The 15,277-nt window shown below is 36.2% G+C and overlaps 1 protein-coding gene across 1 annotated transcript; it reads left to right on the top strand.

Annotated features, from left to right (window-relative positions):
* Positions 1 to 285: 285 nt before the first annotated feature.
* LOC135674255 (probable serine acetyltransferase 2) lies at positions 286 to 12,269 on the top strand. The gene is made up of 10 exons (XM_065183926.1): positions 286 to 760; positions 1,362 to 1,559; positions 1,668 to 1,727; positions 1,982 to 2,077; positions 2,190 to 2,214; positions 6,599 to 6,693; positions 8,477 to 8,643; positions 10,327 to 10,400; positions 10,490 to 10,549; positions 11,927 to 12,269. Exons 1-10 carry the CDS (start codon positions 551 to 553, stop codon positions 11,953 to 11,955), a joined length of 1,014 nt encoding a protein of 337 aa, XP_065039998.1. The 5' UTR covers positions 286 to 550; the 3' UTR covers positions 11,956 to 12,269.
* The last annotated feature ends 3,008 nt before the right edge of the window (positions 12,270 to 15,277 follow it).

The following is a 15,277-nucleotide window of genomic DNA, read 5'->3' as shown; positions in this document are numbered from 1 at the left end:
TCCTTTCCTATTGATCCCTCAGACGAATGATTGCGGTGCGCATGAGGACGTGAGGCTGCGGTTTAGTGTATTTGTTCCGTTCTACACCGCTACTTTTGTCTTTTTGGCTTCTTCCCTCCTGTCCACAGATCGGGTGGGGTTGCGCAACAGAGATTCGGGGGAATCAGACGGCCCTCGTCACTCCTCCATCACAAGAGCCGCGATGGACACAACTGATGCAACCGCTTCGCTTCTTATCGCCAAGACATGCTCGTGGTCAATGATCGACCGCGCCGGGGCCCGGCCCGTGCGCGGGGTATTCACGTCACTTAACCACGAAGGTCGGGGAGTTGAAGTCGGTCGGGTGCGGTTTCATTACCCGCAGCTTCATTTTCCTCCTCGGCTTTCGCGGAAGCGCGCGGCCGTGCGGTGCGACGCGACTGGATCTCCATCCGCTTCCTCCCTAGTGGGGAAACCCTAGAGATTTGGGGGAGTAAGCCCGAGCTCTTCCTTGTTCTTCGCTTCTTCGTTCTTGGGGCTTGAGGCCTCCGTCGCTGATTGGTCTCCGAGGATGGCTTGCCGATGCGTTGTTATCCAAGAAGTGGAGGAAGGGGAGGAACTGAAGTCCAAGGGTAGGGTTTCATCAAGAAGATGCCGCACGGAGATGATGTTTCCGATGTATGCGATGGGGTCTTTCAAGCCGAATTCCATTGCTCGCACGATTCTTGATACCGCCGGCGACCCCATCTGGGACTCCGTGAGGGCCGACGCCAGATTCGAGGTCATAATTATTGGCCCTTTTTTATTTTTTTTCCTTTCTTTTTTGGGGGTTTGGTACGGTGTTTTAGACTTGAAAGTGGGTATAGAGAATAGAGTTTTGAATTCGAAATTAAACTTTCTGATTTACGCGATTTCAGTTCATTTGGACCAGTGAACTCACTATCTTATCTTTGTCCTAAGGGTTGATTTTGTTAAAGGAATTGTTTTTTAAATGGAAAAATGATCCCAAGTCCACCTATTGCATTGTGTGTTGAGTCCTTTCTGGGTTCAGCAAGTAATCATGATTGTATATTGTCATGACCAGTGAATTAGTTGGTGAGCGGCTCCCTAAGTTCCAATTGTCGTTCCATTTCAGTCTGTTGAATCCCATGACATTAAAGGTGAACGGAATCCATCTACTGCTGTCATAACTCTAAACGTATGTGTTTAACTGTGAGCACACTAGTTTGTTTCTTGGGCAAGAATCTTCTTATGCTTCTAGCTTCTGTTTCATCTGTACTCACTGAATATTCTTCTTATGGTTCTTATATATGTTCCTGTGGTGCATTGATAATATCAAACTGTCCTTGTCACAATTATGAGTTTGTTTTGAAAATTTTCAGGCCGACAAGGAGCAAATTTTGAGCAGTTTCTTGTATGCTAGTGTCTTGTCCCATGATTGTTTGGAGCGTTCTTTGGGTTTTGTGCTTGCCAATAGACTTCAGAATGCGACACTTTTGGCTACTCAACTAATGGATATTTTTGATGATGTCATGATGAATGATCGAGGTATTCAACGTTCAATTCGCCTAGATGCTCAGGTGATCCCTTTATGGTGTGATGGAAGCATCTAAGTTCGTCTTTTTGTTTATGTGACCATGTGAGAAATGTTTTGCTGACAATAAATAGCTGTGATTTTTTCCTTGTAGGCATTCAAGGACAGGGATCCTGCTTGTGCATCATACAGCTGGGCATTATTGTACCTTAAGGTAGAATGTTCTTCTATTGTATAAGTGAAGAATTTTCAGGAAGTAAAGAAGAGTAAACCACATATATTGGTTTAATGATTAATGGGTTGTTCTTCGTCATTTTGTTTTTGTGCCTTTTGTTCTGTTTTGCTTTATCTGGTTTTGAACACAGGCTGATATACAGCCATCTAATTTTGTTTGTTCTACTGTACTAAGTACTTTTCTTTATCAATATATTGCATTAATGACTTTGATGCTTGCTAATTCACTTTCAGGGCTACCATTCTTTGCAATCATATCGGATAGCACATGCTTTATGGAACCAAGGGCGCAAAATTCTAGCCTTGGCATTGCAAAGTCGAATTAGTGAGGTGATTCATACAACCTATTACTATATTCTTTTAGATGCATTATTGATACCCAAGATGTTATTATGGTTTGCCCTCCTAATAAATTTCTGTTGGATGTGTGGTCCTCCTCTAGGTTTTTGCTGTGGATATACACCCAGGTACTGATCAATTTTTAAGATTATTTTGTGGAAGCCATTTCATTTATTTCTTTTAATTATTTGCAATTATTAGGGTTTTATGAAGATTAGATTTCTTACCTAGATCTATGTTGGTTCTTTTATTTTCTTTTCAATTTATAATTGTTATGCTTAACATTATCCTGTGTTTTTTCTTGTATTCTCTACCTTTTGTTCCCCTCTTTTTTGTTTATTTTTTATTTCATTTTTTTTTTCCATTAAGGTGATTTACATGTCCTTTCTTCTTCTCCTTTTTGTTTTATTTGGCAATCTTTGCCACCCTGTTAAGGTGATTCATATCAGGCTTCGTAATTTCGTACCATACCAGAGTATCGAGATCAGCTCAATATAGTACGGTATGAGCGTACCAAGCAGTATGCATACACTCGGCACACACACACACACACACACACACACACACACACATATATATATATATATATATATATAGTAAGTTAAAAAATAAGAAAAAGGGTGACGTCGTCGAGGCAACATCGCCTCGTTTCTTCTCCCCGCGAAGCCTCGGCGACGTGCTTCTTCTCCCCTCACAGATGAGAAGTCGCTGACGACGCTGAGGCCTCGTCGCCTCAAATGAGGAGGAGGCGTCATCTCATCTGGGGCGTCTATTGAGGGAGAGCAGCGTTGGATCTCTAGGTTCTCCCTTTTCTTCTCTCTCTTCTTCTCTCTCTTCTTCCTTCTCCCTCGGCTAATACCGCCTGGTAGCGGGCGGCGACGGTCGAAATCGATCGTTACCAATCGATTTCAAGCGGTAACGTGGCAGAAACAGTCCCAATCAATAGTACCATCCCCAATCGACAATACTGCCAATAGCGGGCGGTCCGTGTACCGGTCTACTGGAGGACTGGTATGTACCGCTTGGTATGGGCAGTATCTTTCAAAATTAAAATCCTTGATTCAGATAACCTTTGTTACTTCATTTTCTTGGTGAAACCATGTTCATCCACACCAGTGTTACTATCACTAGTGATTCTATGTTATGTGAAGCTTTACTAGGTGATATTGGATGGGAAATGCTTAAATTGATAGACATTCTTATTTGCTATGCTATTTATCCTATGGTATAGTTTCTATTTAATGCCAAACATGAGTTAGCAATTAGATATGAGTGGCTTAAGTTGAACAATGCCACCTGATTATGTTTTTTTATTAATCTGTTATTGTCTGAAAACATTGGATATCAGTTAGCTGCTAAGAATACAAGTGTGATAAAGGAGATTCTTGGAGAATCTAAAGGTAGACGTGTACCTTTAAGAGATGGTGGTGGTGTAAGGAAATTTAGAAACACAACAACTATTAAAAGATCTTGTTTATAGAACTATATAACCTAGGAAAAGTTTTTAAAATATATAACAACTAAAAAAGGAGTACAAGAAACTTTTAGTATGATAGAATATAAGTCACATGTTAATTTTTATAATAAGCTAGATATTAAGGGTGGGGAAAATGATATTTCTGAATCTCTGAAAATAGAGAAAAGGCAAAGATTTAAGTAATATTAGGTGTATAAAAGATGAAAATTAAAAATACTTGTTAATGATATAGAAACTAAGGATTGATGGAGAAATTATTTAAAATATTTAATCTGCATTCTACAAACAACTTAGCTTTAGAGATAGAAATAGTAGTCGGTTTAGTAATCATATAATTGTTCACAAAATTAGAGCAAATGAGATTAAGGGAACTTTGAGAAGGATTAAAATACATAAGAGTGTACCTGATGACATTCCTATTAGAGTGCTAGTTTAGAGATAAAGTGATAGTTTCGTTGACTAATTTATTTAACAAAATTTTAAGTATTAGAAAGATGCATGATAAATAGAGGAAAAACTTTCTAGTACTAATTTGTAAAAATAAGGATGACATGCAAGGTGTCTCTAATTGTAGAAGAGTTAGGATATGAAACTAATATTTCCAAGAATCAATCTAGTTTTATATTTGAAATGAGAACTATTTATTTAATAAGATAATCAATGAGAAAGTATAGAAAGAAGAAGAAAGATTCATAGGCTGCTTTTATTGGCTTAAGAAAAGCCTACAATAAAGTTTATGGGTTTTAGAAAAGAAAAATGTATCTAACTAATTTCGTATTGCTATAGAATTATATCAAGGATTAACTTTTAGTCCTTATCATTCTGGCAATAGATAAATTTGTTATTTATAGGATGGACCTTTGTGGTGTATATTATTTGCCAGTGATTTAGATGGGTGCTTGGGCACTTGGGCGAGGCAAGGCCAAGCCCGAGCACATCGTGTGTAGACTTAGGCGAGGTGAGGCTCGAGCGTCTCGTGTGTGGACCAGGTGGCACGCTTCAATGAGGCGCTGCCTGGGCGCTCGTTGGAACCTAGGCATCGAGCACTTCGGGCGAGCGTCTGGTTCAAATAAGCAAACCGAACCAGACATTATGCAGTTTCTTACCCCACCCTTCATGCTTGCACGACCCCAAGCCAACCCTAGCACTGCTTTTGCCTCTGCCGTAGACGCAACGGACCGAGCCTTCCTCTGTCGTCGACGGATGAGTCTGACAACCTAGCAAGAGCCCATAGCTTCCGTTTGCTGTCGCTCCGTGAGCAGTTCCTTCCATTGTCAAGGAAGAGGACTGCAGGTTCCTTTACCACCGACGAATGCCCTTTGGAGCTTCCGCTCCTGCCGCTATTATTGTCCGCAGCTTCCGTCATTGCCACTGTTGTTGTCCGTAGCTTCTGTTGTTACCGTTGTTGCTGTTTGCGGCTTCTGTCACTATTAACAACTCTTTTCTCCCCTTTAACTACTATTAACAATAAGTAATATACTGTTAACAGTATATTTTTAATTAATATCATATTTTTATTTAAATAATTATATTTTTTTATATATTTTATATATTTATATTTTAGAGTGTCTCTCTTTACTTGGGCGAGCGCCTAGCGCCTCGTGCATTTTGGAACATTGGCACCTAGTGCTTTTTAAATCACTGTTATTTGTCGGTGATATTGTTTCATTTGATGAGATTTTAAATGAAACTGATTTAATACTTGAGTTATGAGACAAACTTTATAAATTAAATGTTTTAAATAAAGTATAATTAAGACTTAAACATATAGGATGTAATTTCGGTAACTAAAAGGAGAGCAAGAATGTAGTTGGATGAATGGACAAGACGTTCCTATCCTAAATCAATCATTCAATATATTTGGAGTTGGATGACATTGGGACATTCTGTGAACACTGGTTTGGACTTTAGATTATAAGAAACTTTTTATAAGACAACATTAGACCAATAATGTTTTGTGGATTTGAATGTTGGGTGGTTAAGAAATAACATATACAAAAAAATTTGTAATGCTTAAGATGATAATACCAAAGTAGATGTGCAAGTTACTAGATTAGTAGGAAGAATCGATTAGACGATGTGACTAGTGTAGTGGTGTTAAAAGAGGTAGTTGGAGACCTAACAAGACATTATTAGAAACTATAAGTAAAAATGTGAATCAGGGAAGTCACTGTGTGCTTGGGCGCTCTCCTAGATGCTCGAGTCTTTCCTTGCTTGGGCCCCTCGATGGTGCACTAGGTAGGTGCCTTCAACTGGGCACAGCCCAGATGCGTGCCAAACCCTAGACATTGGGTGGCTCAGGCATGTGCTTAAACATTGGATTGATAGAACCAGATGATACTGGTTTGATTGAACCAGATGATTGATAGCTTACCCCCACCCCCCTATGGGAAACCTATTGCTAGCTAGCGATGGTGAATGACTTGCCCTCTTGACACGTCAAACAACTTCTGTTTGCAGCGAACAACATAAAGCCGTTATGCTGTGGAAGATATAAATCTCAACAATTTCACCATTTTATATTTGCTGTACAACAACAACCAAGCCGTGATGCTCCGACTATTTGGGGTTATGTTTGTTTTCATAACAGAAAAAATATTTGATGATATGTATTCTGATAATGCTTTGTGTAAATTCATTTACTTTGGATCAAATGATGGAAATACACTTGTTATGACACAACAAAAGATAGAGGATATCAAATGTATCTCTATTGTTGAGTTAAATTTGTTGACTTTATTCGTTACAGAGTTCTCTTATAGATGAGTTGCCTAATATTCAACTAGAAAACTGAGCTTAGGTAGCATGTGTGTAATGGAAGTGGAATTTGTAAATTATTCCTTTTAAACATATTGTAGCTTTTCTGGTATTATGGCTTTTTATGTTTACATCAAGGAACTCCAGACAACTTTGCTTTATGCTATATGTGATGGATGTTTCTTGTATTTCTATTTCCTTTGATTTCTCAGAACTTTGCTTAAAAAACACAGTTCTTTTAGCTGCACGTGACCCAGTTTCCATACTTTTTTTTTCAGCTGCAAGAATTGGTGAGGGAATATTATTGGATCATGGAACAGGTTTAGTCATTGGGGAAACTGCTGTTGTAGGAAACTGGGTTTCTTTAATGCAGGCAAGTGTGCAATTCCGCCCATTCACTAGCTTGTGTTGATTGATGTATTAGGCAAAACAATTTTGCTTATCTTCTGAGTGATGCCTCTCTACTTCTGCATGTGGTTGTCAAGCTGCTCATTCTAAATAGACTGATATGTAACTTGGAGAACTTTAGGATCTAAGTCTCAGGCAAAAAGTATTATAATTCTGTTATGGTAATGCAAAGTTTGTTCCAGGATCAAAACTAGATGACAATGTTGTAGCTTGATTTAGCAGCAATTTAAAGAAGCTTGTTCTTTTGGTGACTCAAGTGCAAACCTTTTCCTCACGTTGTTCATTTACATCGAATGCAATTTTTCTTCATTTTTTTATAGTAATTTTCTCAATACGTTTATCGACTTTATACCATGTAAAAATTAATCTTCTCACATCAAGTTGACACATTTAGGTGCTTAGGCTTGCTCAAATATCCTATGGCTTTATTCCAGTATGATTACCAAGAATTTTATCATTATATGGTAGAATCTTTGATCAAATGTAATGAGAAGCAAGAACCTAGAATATTACACCTGAAAATTATAGGTACTGAATGATGCCTATTATTTAACTTTGTACTTGGATCTTTTCTTTGAGCGGACTAATTCCTTCAACTTTGAAATATAAGATGTTAAACCATAAAATGTGATGAAGAGAGAAATAAGATGTGCCTAATAAAATGTAATCAATAGAACTCGGTGTTTTTGTGTAACATGCATTGATAATATTATTTGAGAAAAAAAAAGGATATGGTCCATCAAACCACCATATGATTGCAGTCGGGCATGTCTGTTAAAAACTTGGAGACTGTGTTAAATTATAATTTGACTTTGAACTTGGAAATGGAAAATAGCTTTCTGGGCAGGATAACTGGGTTAACTGTAGGCCCTTTGCTATGCAGAACAAACAAGGAAAGGGGTAAGAGTTAGGATGTTCCCGAGCATGGATAGATTAAGGATGTGATTATTGGTTCTTCCTGGAGTGAGCCAAAATATTGAGGCCATTTGGAAGGTGATTAGAGTTTATTGATATAAACAAACTGATGATGAAACCCTTTCGATGACCAAAAAATATAATTTTAGTACTAAGAATTCTGGGAGCTTGTAAGTGGCATAAGATGGTTCTGTTTAGTATGAAGGCTCCAAGGCATGCATTCATCCTTTTGTTGGCAATTAGAGGAAGAAATTTGTGTACTTAGGTTGAGGAAAATGTTTATGCAGATTCAGTCAGCTAGTTTTTCCTGCGAGGAATGTACTGAAGGCATATGTCATCTATTTTTTTGTCGTAAAATCTGGGAGCTTGTAAGTGGCATAAGATGGTTCTGTTTAGTAAGAAGGCTCCAAGGCATGCATTCATTCTTTGGTTGGCAATTAGAAGAAGGAATTTGCTTTCTTAGGTTGAGGAAAATGTTTATGCAGATTCATTCAGCGTGTTTTTCCTGCAAGGAATGTACTGAAGGCATTTGTCATCTATTTTTTGGTCATGAAATCACAGGAAGAATTTGAAAAACTTGCTTCTGGCTGCCAATATGAAGAGGAAATATATGTGATTAGTTGATCAGATGTAATGGTTTGAGGCTAAATGAAAGTTGCCACTCACATACCAAAAGACTACAGTTTTGAGTGTTTGTTATTACTGGTTCGTTTTTAATTATTATGTTCTCTCTCTTTATAGTTGTTACTAATCTGCTTATGCTTAAAATAGTTTAGTTCTGTTGAAGGCTATCTGTAAATTAATTTATTAATCTACTGCTTATCTGGTTTCAGGGTGTTACATTAGGGGGAACTGGTAAAGAAGTTGGTGATCGTCATCCCAAAATAGGTCAAGGTGCTCTAATTGGAGCTAGTGCAACGGTTCTAGGGAATATTGTGATTGGTGAAGGTGCTATGATTGCTGCTGGTTCTCTTGTGTTGAAGGATGTACCTGCGCACAGGTTTCCTGCTTCATTCAATGTGGATGTTTTTAATTACCTTCTTTAAGCAATTAATAATATTGTAATTGTTTAGAAGGGAATTTTTGTTCTAATTTAGTTTTATTTTTTTCTTCAGTCTACTCCAGGCAACAAATTGACTTAAGTGTTGTTAGTAATGAACCTTTTGCTCATTTGTCTTGTTCAATTTTGTTTCATTACATGGTATGTCATATTTACATTGGTATATTTGTTGATTGATGTGTATTTCATTTGAGAGCTTAAAGTTCCAAAGGCAGAGGGAATGATACTTCAGGAATTGACAGAATAAATGCCAAAGCATTGTTCAAATTTTTTTGATGGATTCATACATTGCTGTTGGTGAGCAATAAAATTTATGAGTTATATTAACAACATATTAAATCATTCATTTGTTAGGTAGAACTTCAATTGTGTCTGTAAATGCTCAGATTCAAATTTACCCATAAAAAATAGGAATACTTTTAGTTAGCCCTTCATGGTCAGATACTAATACTATTAAAAAAAAACCTTTAGGGAGGTATCTGTGAAAAATGTCCTATTAATAGCACATAAAGTTTTCCCTTTTAGTTGCTTGCTTTATTTTGGTTTTGAATTCTTTTGTGGATCGTATTAGTATTGTATACATGATTTGCATGTCTCTTTTCATATTTAGTGTTTTTTTTTTACTTTCTGAAGAAACATTTATATCAGTAATATCCTCTAAGGTTGTCATGCTTTTAATGCATTTAATGTTTGGAAAATTTTTTGAGGCAAACAGAATATTTTATTTGATGAAATTTTCAGCATTTAAATAAGTAAAATATTTGGAATTATTATGAAAGTCATGGGCCTTGTGCAAACTTTGATCTAGCCAAAAAAATCAAGAATTCACATTCTTAATTTTCAATCAGGACAAATGATGTCATTGGACAGTAGTGAGGATAAGCAGGTGGGACATGTATCCATATAAATGTTGTTCCCTTCTGGAATTTCAGTTATGGTGTTTCTTCTATTGCTAATTTGTTTCCAACATAGCCATCCAACCTACACATGAATTTTGAGGTTTGACCATGCATCGGATTCTGAATTGGAACTTGTCAATCTGATATGCATCATTGTCAAATGTTCCTTCAAGTTCTAGGTGATTGTTGGATAAGAAATATACTTTCATAAAGTTTTCTAGTCGGATCCAAATTTATAATAAATAACATTTATGCAGTAGATGGACATATAAAGCAAAATTATGATAGTTGAAACTTTTGATTTCGAGATGGCAATTAGCTGGTAGATTGACTTGATTTGAATGCTCACTGGTTGTGTACTTGACCTACAGAAAAAACTAGTTGTACTTTACTACTTTTTCTCATTCACTTATGACTAACTGCTATTACAGATATTGGAATTCAGTTGGTTATTCATTTGCATGACAATGATTTGCATTTCTTGGCTACAACTTGTATATTATGTATATTTTTGGCCTTACAAGTAGCAATTGCCAGAAATATAAGGTTGATATGTTCAAAGTGTGTTTAACAAATGCTGTATGTCAATGTTACCGTGTCAACAATCTTATTTTGAGAATATGCAACATAAAATTAGTTTGGTTGCACTGTTTTTTTTTTTTTTAATGTATCTAGCTTAATGTTACTTGAAAACTTGATACCTTCTGGTTCTCATGATCTTAAGCATGGCTGTGGGGAATCCAGCAAAAATTGTTGGGTATATAGAGGATGAAGAACCATCTCTAACGATGAAGCATGGTAATAAATAAAAAATGCATTCTTTGGTTTTCGAAGAAGCTGAACCCAATTCTGTGTTATAATGGTGATGTTACTTTCTCGAACTGCAGATGCTGGCAAAGATTATTTTGAACATGTAGCTGCCAGTTCCAGTGATGGACTGAATAATGGTATATATTTTTTTCCTTCAGATTGTATTGTGCATTATTATTAATATTATACTTGCATCTTTCTGCTTGTCTTGGGTAAACACTGAAGTTTTTATATTACAGAACTTGTTCAAAACTGAAGTGATATGATCATCATGACATGTTGATGTCTGTTACATGAAACGTTGTTCCTCATGAAGTAAGAGGTATCTTTGTAGATTGAGTTTTTATGACAGAGAAATGACTGCTTCGGAGAACCTGACATTTTTACTAATAACATTACATCTGCATTGGTGCATTTTTTTTTTTGCGTAGACATTTTGATCAAATTTTCTGGTCCTGTCCATTTAGTGTGATGCAGCAAACTTACCTTACTCGGGTCTTGTTTATAGCATGAATATGTAAAATTTTTATTACATAACAATTGCACAATCAGACTCCAATTTTTACCCAAAGTTTTCCTAATGATTTATGGATTGTAATCAGATACAACTTGCAGATGAATCTCTCCTTTTGAAAATTGTGTTGACATCCTAACTTAAGTTGTTCCAATGACATCCTAAGTTACTTTTCATACTTCATTTGGATGTAACATGTCTGAACTTTTCTTTTTTTTTTTTTGCTTGATAATAGTGTGCTTGGCATCAAATGTTTGTTTACATCTATATTACCATATATTATAAGAAGTGAAGCATACATCCCCCAGGTGTATCTGGCCTTATATCTCATGCCGAGGCAGTAGAAACACTTCCATCATGTGATCTCATTTTAATGTATTGTAATGAATAGAATTGAAACACAGAACAAAACCAGTAATCTAAACAACCATGAATGCTTATTCAGAATTTATAATGTACGGAGAATATAAGCTTTCATAGTATTAATCATTTTTAATTATAGGAAACATGTGAATAACCTTGTGATGCTACAGCTGGTTATAGCTTAATAAGTAGTGCATCTTATCATGCTTTCCAGAATAAGTATCAATCATAACACGATCAAATTTAGCATCACATAAGATTCTAGACCATATAGGAAACAATCATAATTTGGAAATCATAGAAAAATAAACAGGATAAACCAAAAACTAGATCGGGATGGCACATAAACATGACAAGTTCTAACCTCATTGGACTGCCTGGATTGTTCAGGATAGGCCATAAATCAGCCAAGACGTTCAGGGTCAATCCTTACAGCCGATTACCATCCGCAATCAGGATCTGTCAATAGGGTTTTGTAACAGCTAGTTGCACGATCCATGATTTAAGCTTCGTTGAAGATATGGAAGTTATAATATTTGTTTGACCTAGTTAACATATTTGAACTATTGTCACAAGAAAAAGCTATATGTTAATTTTGCATAACTATTATTGTTTGCTTGCTTTCACTTATTGGCAGGGATCCATTGCTCCGGAAGAAAAAGCTAAGTGGAAATGCCTTTGTGACCGACCAATATTTCCAGCCAGAGATCAAGGGAGGAGTACAGCCCCTTGTATAAATCTTACAGGGGATATGTTGCTCTCTCCCAGAATTGCAAGCTTGGCTTGGCGTAGTTACTTCTCATTGGCTGTTGTGCTGAGGAAGCAGCAGAGTGGTTGCTTGCTTGTCTTCCATGAGCTCTGACGCTGAAAACAATGTAATTGATAGTTCACAATGTTCAGGCAGCAATGTTATTGCTATTAGTTAAAATAGATCTTACGTTGTTCAAGGTAATATATGATCGTGCCATGCATGTTTCTCCCGTGAAAACGGTAATAACCTGTCTCAGAGTGCAGACTAGTTCAATATGAGGATGAAAACAAGTTATATAAGCTGACTATGGCATGGTACGATCAAGCCATTCATTTCTTGATTTATTTATTTGTTTGTATAAATCTTATGGTGAAGAGAAGAATGGTCTCTATAAGAACTGTGTTAGCGTGGGCATATATATATATATATTTATATGTGTATGTGTGTGAATATATATATATATGTGTGTGTGTGTGTGTGTGTGTGTGTGTGTGCGCGTGTGTGAATATATATATATATTATGGTGCAGGAAATGGCTTCAGCGTTGCAGTCTGTGATGCAAATGCTTGTCACGAAGGCACATATCAAGTCGCTTTATAATGTTAGCAACAAAAGAAAAAGACAATCGTGCAGAAAAGGATACTGATTAGTGTTGGAATGGATATTCCACCAAACCAAAGAAGCTATGGATGAAGAGAGATGATATTTGGGCTGTTCTGTAGCATCGTACAAGGCTTCCTTGGCCCATCTGTGCTTTCTTGGAATCTCATGAGTTGCATTTAGCTAGCTAGCTAGCACAATAAGCATCAGCATCTCTAGGCGTTCCAGAACAGATATTAGCAACTCAGCATGTAGGAGGAATTCGAATTGAATTAATGACAAGAATCATCTTTATTGGGCAGTGACCATGAAAGATTAGAATGATCACTGCTTTAGCATCTCTAGGTGCCTCAAAGCAAACAGTGTGAACCCAAAAGTAACCAGTATTATCAATCTAGCAAGCAGGCTTTGGAACAAATGAGATGGATACTCTTTATTGAGGTGATTGGGATACGTATACCACAAAGAGATACAATGATCATTGCTTGGATTGGGATTTGATGAAAAAGAGAAGATTAAATTCAGTAGTTGAATCTTTCAGGGATGATGAGGCCACTGTAATTTCTTGGAATTACTTCATGCTTTTGTTGCATAAGACATTAGGTGTCAAGATGGTGCCAAATGCCTTTAGTGAGTTACTGAAACAGCTTTATCCTTCAGTTTCTGCAAACTGCTGCCCAGCATTCCCCTTCATCCACTTGTCTGAAAGTTTGATGACTGATGTTTCAAGAGATACTTATGTCTTTTTTTTACTGCAAACTGATCTCTCTCTGTGAGATGGTCATTTTGGTGTGGGGCTTGGCATTGGGTTTGAGATGTGAGATGGTGGCCACAGATTGCTGTAGAAGGGGACCAATCGTTGACAAAAATGAAAGGGGGAAAAATAGCTCAGCAGAAAAAAAAAAAAAAAAAAGGAGGTTTGGAAGAAGCTTTCGAGTAAAGAAAGCTTCTCCTACGATGTGGTTGCTGAGTGCACTGCATGTGTCTCACAGTACAGTTTTCTTGGTTCGCTCTGCTACATCGCCACCCCCATCATTGATTCTTGGTGAAGAGTTCCTTTGGCAGTCACATGCTCGTGAATATATTTGATCAATACATAAAGATAGTATTTATCGGTCAGACAGAATATCGACAATATAGATGTCACTAGATACTTTGTATCATCCGATACGCCTAATATAGTATTGACACTAGTCGATATATGATTGCAAATATCGAGTTTTTCGAAAACTCGATATTTATTGACGTGCCAACACTCGACATATCGGTATGAATTGACATCCGAGCTTTATACGGTATGGTATCGGTACAATGATAGCCAACCTAATTTATCTTATATTAAAGAAAAGAAACAAAATAAGTTGATCGTTCATAAAGAATACGTGGACCACAATGCAGAATTGATGATTATGACATGAAAGTTGCTGGAGAAACAAATGGAGGTAGAAAAGAGAAGAAAAAGGAATAGAATCAATGGGTGTGTTTTGGATGTTCATCCACCAGCCATTGTTCTGAGCAAGACTTTGATGGCAAGAGCAGGTAACACAAGTTGGCATGCTCCTTTGGATTCTTACGACAAGCAAAGGTTACAAACTATACTTGGAATGTCGAACACGCCACCATCCGTTTCTAATGGTTGTTAGTACTACTCTTTCTTCCTGTTGGTGTGATCACGACTCACCACCACCTCATTCTTGCTCTCTCTGTCTGTGGTCTTCATTCCTCCAAACTCCAAACTCCAAACTCCAAACTCCAAACTCAAGCAAAAACAAAAAAAGTTCCTCCATTTTTTTTATTGAGATCACAAACTTCTTCTTTAGGTTTTTAGGTGTCTTCACAATTTGTTAAGTAGTAGTATCCAACCCCAAAGGTTTCTGCTAAGTTTTTTTTCTATTCCATAATTTTTTAAGGTGTCTTTACGAGTGTTTTTTTTTAATAAAGATAAGTGATGTTAACGAGATTTGAATGATACTTTTTTCTTTTTTTGCTAATACATGTTGAATTCATACCTAAGTTTTTTTTTTCCCGTAAGTTTTGTTTTTCCTCGAACCTTCTAACATATGATAAGTGAGTCAAATACATCAAACTAATATCTTAAGTATTAATTTATCATATAAAATTTTAGATCTCAATATTTGGAAAGTGAATCATATCATATCCACCACCAACAATCAATTCTTATTTTTTTTTACTTATAATAATAATAATAATTGTTATCAATTAGTTTTGTTGATAAAGATCTTAAAAATTGATCGCAATGTTAATGAGCTCAAATCTCATCTTTGTCATTTACACTTTATAAATAATAATAATAATAATAATAAATAAATTTATTTTATATATAATAAAATTATTATACATATAATATATATACATACATGAAAGAAAAAAAAAAGTCAACAAAAGGAAATATCTCAAATGTGAAAAGAAATCAGTAAATTAAGTGTTCTAATTTTGTTTTTAAGAAAATTAATTTTACCTTTTGATAAGAAAGCATGGTGTTTTTTTAATAATCCCTGACTTAAAATATTGCTATTTAAAGAATCATGGAGAAATGGAAGCACTGTGCAATATAGAGAGATTCAACTTTCAAAGTCCATGGCATGGCCACTCTTGATTTGACATCGGACTACTCTA

Source organism: Musa acuminata, chromosome BXJ1-5, assembly GCF_036884655.1.
Source record: "Musa acuminata AAA Group cultivar baxijiao chromosome BXJ1-5, Cavendish_Baxijiao_AAA, whole genome shotgun sequence".
Classification (NCBI taxonomy): domain Eukaryota; kingdom Viridiplantae; phylum Streptophyta; class Magnoliopsida; order Zingiberales; family Musaceae; genus Musa; species Musa acuminata.
The sequence above is the reverse complement of the archived record's forward strand: the minus strand, read 5'-3'. Positions and strand labels throughout refer to the sequence as shown.